Raw genomic sequence first — 7760 nt, 5'->3', positions numbered from 1 at the left:
CTATAGGACACGGCGGCTTTCCCGGGCCGTACAGACTCCTCGGAACTCGATCCTTCGGGGATCAAACGGAGGGTAAAAGGCCGCAGACAGACGCTGCAGCTCGAAAGCGCTCTGTGGCTACAGAAGTTTCTTTGCCAGCCAAGTCACGTGGCCTTCACCTTTGCCAGCCAAGTCACGTGGCCTTCACCAGCCAATCCTGCCCACCTTTCTCCTCCCTATTCGCTCCATAGAACGTGGCGGCGGCCGGTGACGTCACCGGCACCCCGCAGTGGAACGAGAAACCTCCCTGCGCGCGTCCCTCCTCCTCCTCTCCCCCTCCCCCCCACCAGGGTCTTTGCTCTATGTCTACTGGGTCCGAGGGCGCCCATGCTGTTTCGTTTCGGGGTGATTCTTCCCGCCCGTCTGTCTGAAGGCGGGACGGTGCTTTGCGTGTCGGGGTCCCGGCCGGAGCTGGGTCAATGGGATCCCAAGCGCGCGCTGGTTATGAAGCCCAGCCGGCCGCTGGCTCCCTTGCCCGCTCAAGAACCAGTCTTGTGGCTCGGCGAGGTGGCGCTCCCCGGCGAGGAAGAAGCCGCGGGCACCTTTTGGTACAAATTCCTCAGGCGGCTCGAGATGGGAGACGCCGTCTGGGAAGGTAACACAAGTCTCGCGCGCGCGCTCCCCAGGGACACGGCCGCGAGCGAGCGCCCCCTCGCTTGCGGGGATAGAATCGCGTCCGCGTCCCCGCGTTACCTCCTGCTAAGAAGGGGAACGGCGACAAGTTTAAACAGTAACAGAGTTGGAAGGGACCTTGGAGGTCATCTAGTCTAACCCCCCTGCTCACACAGGAGACCTGTAGTAGGGATTCGAACCACCTTTCTGATCGACTAGCGCAGTGTCTTAGTCACTGAGCCACCTAGTCAGGCACCTTACCTACTGCTTGCTTTCTTTTTTTGCAACAAGACAGGAGCCCAAGTAAGCAATGAATAGGGTTTATGACAGTTCGCCATGGCTGACTCATCACAGCTAACTCTTCACAGCCAACCTGTTGCAGGACAACTTGCCACAGCCATCTCGCCACTGGACAACTCCCTGTGGGACAAGAGTTATACTAATATCCAAGAAACGGAGGAATAGGAGCATGAAAGAAAGGGTGCCAAAGGAGGGACCGAACGAAATGTGAATGGCAAACATTAAAATATTTCTTTTTATTTTAAATAATTAAATAGAATTGTTAAATTGACCCATAATTGAGTTGTCCCGTGGCCAACTGACTGTGGTGAGTTGGCCCCAGCAAGGCTGTGGTAAGCTGGCCCATTCCCAACAAGGAATAGGCAAAGGCGAACCCCTAGGAATTTGGGAGTTTGGAAGTGTGCAAAAGAGAAAGCTTGCTTTTGCCCAGCTTCTCTGGGTCACTGTAGTAGGAAAAAATGTCCTTGCTACTCGTGGCCTCTCATTGAAGAAGCTGGTGGTGAGGCCCAGAGAAGTTATAATAGGAAGAGTCATTGCTACCCTCTATTGACAGATGGCCCCAGATTTATTTATTCATTCATCACATTTATATAACCACCTATCTCACATACATGACATATGATGCTCTCAGAAGAGGCCCAGAGATATTATCAAGCAATAATCTGAGTAGTCACTGCTGTCCTGTACTGCCAGCTGGCCCCAAATGCCCCTAGAATTGTATGTTCCACAGCAAATGTATGAGAAGCTATTGCTGTTTACAAACCATGAGCAGGATGTTTTGTCTTCCATGATTATTTGTTCTGTACCCTGCCTTTCTTCCAGGAACCTGTGGTGGTATAGATTTCCATATATGGTATACTTCAAAACAGCCCACTGGATAGGTTGGTTGAGAGGGAGTTATTAACCCATCTTCCTTCAGTGAATATCCATGGCTGAAGGTAGACTTGAATCTGCCTCCTGGGTCTGGGATCAACATCTTCACCAGAAGTGGGTTGCTACCGGTTCGGGCAAATCGATAGTGGAAATTGTGACTAGGTTGCCAAACCGGTAGGGATGGCAGGCTTGTCCCCCCCCCCCCCCAAACCAGTTTCCAGGTCGCCGTGACATGGTTTTTCTGGCATTTTTAATCTTCTGTACATGTGCAGACCTATTTACAGGCAACTGCACACGCACGCACACCGAACCGGCAGTAACGCCAGCAGCAAACCACCCCTGATCTTCACCATTACCCCATACTTGATTACCTGTCCTTTTCAGGAATGTTGTATTTAGAGTATGCCCGCTATTCCTCTGTGTAATATAGTGGGAAGAACTATTCATTACAACGTGCTTGTGAGCAGTTGGTAGCATGCTATAATGACTAGGAGCCATAATGGATTTGTTGTAAACTTACCATTCCACATTTATGTTATTTCCTTCCTCGATGGAGTTGCTAGCATAGTAAATCTGGGGAATTCTGTAGATAGATTGTAATTGGACTCAGCAAAGCCTTAGATTTTGAGTGCTGACTATATCCCCTTTCACAAAATGTTAAAATAGAAGTTAGATGATAGACTCGTGGTTGGGTGAACCACCACAACAAAAAAATGCCCATTAATGGCTCCATCTTGGGAGGGGATTATACCTACAGTAATGGGAGCGCCAGACAACTCTGCAGTTCAATATTTTTTATCAACTTGGTGGGGATGTTGAAGTAATATAGATAATCCCTGATTTACATAATGGAGTCTGCCCATCATGAGTCATGAATCATGTGACCAACACAGTTTTACTATCTTTTTTGTAAATGGTAATAAGTCAAGGGCTACCTGTATTTAAAAAGTCTGCAGATAACCCAAAGTTGAGTGGGGTTCCATAGTTCACATTCAGTTTTCAAAGTTTTTCCCCCCATTAATATTAGAAAGAAAAATGCAATTTCACAGCAGGATGGACGATATTGTTTCATCTGCATTATCTGGCTCTTTCTTTGGCTTGGTATATTCACCTTTTTTTCCCTGGTGAGTAAGTTGAGACACTGCAGAAGATAATGCCTTGCTTTATCTCTTAAAAAAGGCCTAAAGCCGGGCATTGCTTCCAAGTAAGAAATATTGCTTCCCTTACCACAAGCCCAGGAAAGGGGAAAGAGTTGAGTGAAGCAGCAAATCAATGGAACAGTTTCCTTGTTTTACTTATATACCTTGCATTATCTTTGTAGCTTTTCTAATAGCATGCAAGGTGGGATAACAAACTAACAAGTGTGCAAAACCTTGCTTGCTGCAGCCTTCACCATTACTCCACCCCCAATACACACACACACACACACACAGAGGCAAGTGCCCCAGTAGGCTGAAGGAGACCCGTTTTCTTTGTTTCCTCTGGGTTTGCTACCCTGTTTCCCTGAAAATAAGACCTCCCGGGATAATAAGCACAATTGGGCTTTTGAGTGCATGCGCTAAAGTAAGTCTTCCCCGAAAATATTGCAACACAGCAGCAACCATGAGGTGACCACCCGCGCGGCCTCCTGCACTTCAAAAATAATAAGACCTCCCCAAAAATAAGGTCAACCGCTTATTTTGGGGGTCAACCATGTCTTATTTTCAGGGAAACACAGTAATTGGTCTGTTCATTCTTTTCTAAGTTGTGGGAGGAATGGAAATTTGCCTCTCATTCATACCTGCAAAAATGGATGATAACAGTTGGATTAATGCTTCACTTTGAATTATAGGGAATTTTAGCCCTAAAAGGAGATCCCTCAAAAAGTGAGATATATTTAAAGCTATGTATGTAGAAATAAGTATTTTGTGTCATTATATCTTTCTTGAATGCCCCCTCCCTATTTTCCATTTCTCTATTTTTATTCCCTTTCTCATATAAGCAAATAGTCAAATAAAATTAATGTCTCCTAAATCCACTAAGTGTCACTGTTGTACCAGAATTGAAAATCTCAGTTTCTCTACAGCATAGTGGGACTAGAACTTGATCATTTTTGTAGAACATCGGAATAGTGACTGATAAAAGATAAAGATGCTTTTTCTTTTAAAGGAATTGAAAGCCTCTTCTTTTTCTTCTGCCTCTTTCAATTATGTAAAAGAAATAAATGGAAGGAATATATTTATAATCTGTTGTATTTTTATACTGCTATAAGTAAATATAGCCATGACCACACTATTTCCTCAATGCCTTATGGATTAACTCATTGTGTAATAATTTCCTGAAAGTCAGCAGCAAAGATCCCACCCTTAATGCAGGTGCTGCAACCAAGAAACATTGCCTGTGATACCCTACCCTCAAAATCAACAGATTTTGCCAAGAGTATGAAGGAGGAGAGCAACCCTGAAGCTGCTTAAAGAGAATTATGCATTCAAAATCCATTGCACTCAGAAATCTATTGGCAGTCAGTGAACTTACTGTAAAATAGGATTTAGATGACTATAGCAACTCTGATACATGGGCTGCTGCTTTTTGAATCAATTTCTGGGTGGTGCTTCAAAGGCAACCCCATGGACAACAGGGGGGAGAGACCCTATCTTCCTCACTGCTACCAGCTGGGATTATGGTTTGGAAAGAATGGAATCACTGGAGGATTGTGTCTGCAATTCCCAACCCTTGCAGGAAGTCCAGGATAACATAATAGTCACACCCTCCAATTGAGAGCCATAAAAGGCATTGAACCAAATGCCCAATGCCGTTTCTTAGTGTCATTTCTCACTGTTCTTATTGCCACAATGGAGTCTTGAACATGGGCTCTCATCTAATGTTCACTCATCTTCCTCTGTTTGTGCTCCAGGTATCTCTTCTACAGCTTCATCTTCTAGAAGTTCTCGTAAGCCCAAAATTAGCCCATGAATGGAAAGCAATCATGAATTTCCGAATTCCAGATACCTAGCAGAATTGCTTGCCAGTTGTTAGGGGAAATCCTCAAGTGCCTTTTGAAACCCTCTAGATTTGTTAGATGCCTGGGACATACCATCGAAATAAATCCACCCACCTCACACAAGGAGTGGCCAGTATGAAATCTCATTTAGTCCAGGAATGACAGGTAGCCCTCTGTAACTACAATATGGTCATAAATCAAGCCAATTGTTAAGTGGGTCACCGTGTGACCCTGTCTGATATTAAAACCCTTTTTTTTGTAGTGGTCATTAAGTGAACATGACAGTCACTAAACAAATCCTGAATGTGCTTTTTTTGACAGAAACGAAGTAAATGCCAAAAATGCCAAAAATCGTGATCACATCACAGGTTGTTGCAAATAGCCATAAATGCAAGTTGGTTTCCAAGCACCCAAAATACATGCTCTGGAACTCCAAAACTAGCTCGAAAGTACCTTCAGGAAGCAGGGGGGTTTGCCATAACTTGATCACTAAGCAACTGATCATTAAGCAAGGACTATCTGTATGTGACAATCAAAAGGAACTTAATCTAATGTGTCACACACACACACACCCCTTATATAGAGATCACTCATCAACAATTCCAAAGTAAGCTCAAGGTCTAGCATGCATCCATTTTTGTGTGTCAGACTAAATATTACATTACTATTGGTCAAAGCAAATTGGCGATAGATAAGGGACAATGGAATTCAAGGTGGGCTTTGATCTCTTGTGGGCGTGAAGGGACTTGAGACTAATAACATGTTTGACCTCTCTCTCGGGTTCAGCCTGGTCATTTACAGATAATCATGACAGTTATGAACTCAGGGTCCTTTCCTAGAACCTGTCTCTAAATGCGAAGACTGAATTACCCCACTACAAGTTACAGATTTTCTTTTTACAGTGACAAATAAGAAAATCAGAGTAAGTAATTAAACTTTTTTTTTTACTTCACAGGAAGGAAGGAATACTCAGTTACAAATGTCAGCAGTAGTTTAGACAAGCCACTCCAGCCGTATAAATAGCTTTAAGCATTATTCATTAACTTTATTACACTATTCTAAAGCATACATATTTCTGTGTCATTAGATCATGGACTTGTATAGATTGTATAATATATATTTGAAAGGTCCCTTGAACATGCATACTAATTTAGCTTACTTCCAACTTGTTTAGAATCTGTTAATAGTGCTTCATAGAAGTGACAGATATTAGGAATTCATCTCTAAACAGGTTATCCAAATAGATGACAGAATATGGCTTCTCTCTGGTTTCACTCTGGCTCAATTTCTAAAGAGCAATCATGTAAGAAGGAAACATAATACTGTTGTCCATGTTCTAACTTTAGCCTCTACAAAGTAACAGGGAATTCTGTACCAGCCAAGAAATCAGGTCCAGGAACTCAGAAAGAGCTGCAGGAAGAGAATTTATATAAGATGTTTTATAGATGGCACTGGCCACCGGCAAGACTGGTGAAGATGTTTAAAGATAAATCAGCTAAATGCTGGAAATGCCACCAGACACTGGACTTGTACTATCACATGTGGACCTGCGCCGAAGCAAAAAAATATTGGACTAAAATACATACGTGGCTGGAAAAAATGATACAACAACATATTGACTTAAAACCTGGAATATTTTTGCTGGGGATTTTACCAGAAAATTATAGTAAAGAAAATGTATATTTGATTATTCATGTTATAACAGCAGCTAGGATTGTATTTGCACAAAATTGGAAAAGTGAAGAGATCCCTACAGAGGAGAATGTGATTAGGAAAATATTAGAATGTGCAGAAATGAACAGATTGACATTGGCTATCAAAGAGAAAGAACAAACTGATTATTATACAATTTGGGAATCTTTTTACCGGTAGTTAGAGAAGACTCCCAACTGCAGAGTGAGGCAAATCTATTGGCGTGGTCTGGGATCCTTTCAAGTTTGTGGAACTGGAGCAAGTGGATAAGATCCTCTACAGTCTGAACACTACCATTTGTCTGTTCAATCCATGTCTGTCCTGGTTCCTGCAGATTGTTAGGTAGGGCATGAACAGTTGGGTAAGGGGAAGGTGTAGTGATACCCACTTTAAAGGTATTTGATCACTTATCCCTGGTCTCCAACCTCTCCTTTAGGAGCAATGCTGTTGAGTAGGTGGTAGTCCATCATCTACTGTGATGGAATATAGTCTGGACCCTCAAGAGGCAGGGAATGCATTCCAGAGGAACAAGAGATAACTCAGTTTGTGTGTCTGTGTGAGGGTTAAGATGGCTCTTCCCTAATAATTCTCAGTATATGCTTTATGTGGCTGACAATTTGCTTTTGGATTCTGTATGTGGGTGAGGGGCAATAAAGAAATCTGCTTTGAAGAATCACAATGGATCTTTCTTGGTTTTGGGAGCTTGGCATCTAGGGAGGGTTCTAAAAAATATAGATTATATATTTGAGGTGTGTTGGCAGAGGCGACTGGGTGTTGGTGAGCTGGTGGAGGTCAGCTGGTCACATCAAGATGACCGTGGAGTATTGTACTTAGACCTTTCTTATTCTGGCTGCCTGCTGTCTATTTGAGCTAAGATCGTCCACAACTCTCCTTTATACATTCCTGCTTTCTCCCTGTGTCCAATTCTTCTTCCCCATCTTTCTCCAGCCTCCTACTGCATCCAATAAAATCTTCTCTCCTCCAACCCTCATACTGCATTTATCCAAAAGAGGTTGTTCTGAAGCCCTTGTCCCTGTCTTTTTCTCTATTTTTCCTCCTTTAAACGCACCAACACACTTGCCATTTTTTCCTATCTTTCTGACAAATATGACATATGATTTTGAGGTTATGAAATAAATACTGAAATGCTGAAGGAGATACCACTGGGTTTGAACTGTCAGGAGAATGAAAAGGTCTGCCGGACCACTGAATTTATGGAGCTGTAGGAGACAGGAGGAGGCCATTTTTCCATTTGGAAGACTCT

At 43.1% G+C, this 7760-nt stretch overlaps 1 protein-coding gene across 1 annotated transcript in view; it reads left to right on the top strand.

The window, feature by feature from the left end:
- The first annotated feature begins 325 nt into the window (after positions 1 to 325).
- EPM2A (EPM2A glucan phosphatase, laforin) overlaps positions 326 to 7760 on the top strand; it is a 48698-nt gene continuing 41263 nt past the window's right edge. The window contains exon 1 of the mRNA XM_081940592.1: positions 326 to 634. Within this exon, the coding sequence (XP_081796718.1) occupies positions 367 to 634 (268 nt within the window). The 5' untranslated portion in view covers positions 326 to 366. The remainder of the gene's footprint in view (positions 635 to 7760) is intronic.

The sequence above is a fragment of the Natrix helvetica genome (assembly GCF_964273705.1).
Source record: "Natrix helvetica genome assembly, chromosome: 2".
Classification (NCBI taxonomy): Eukaryota; Metazoa; Chordata; class Lepidosauria; order Squamata; family Natricidae; genus Natrix; species Natrix helvetica.
This window is presented reverse-complemented; position numbering and strand designations above follow the sequence as displayed.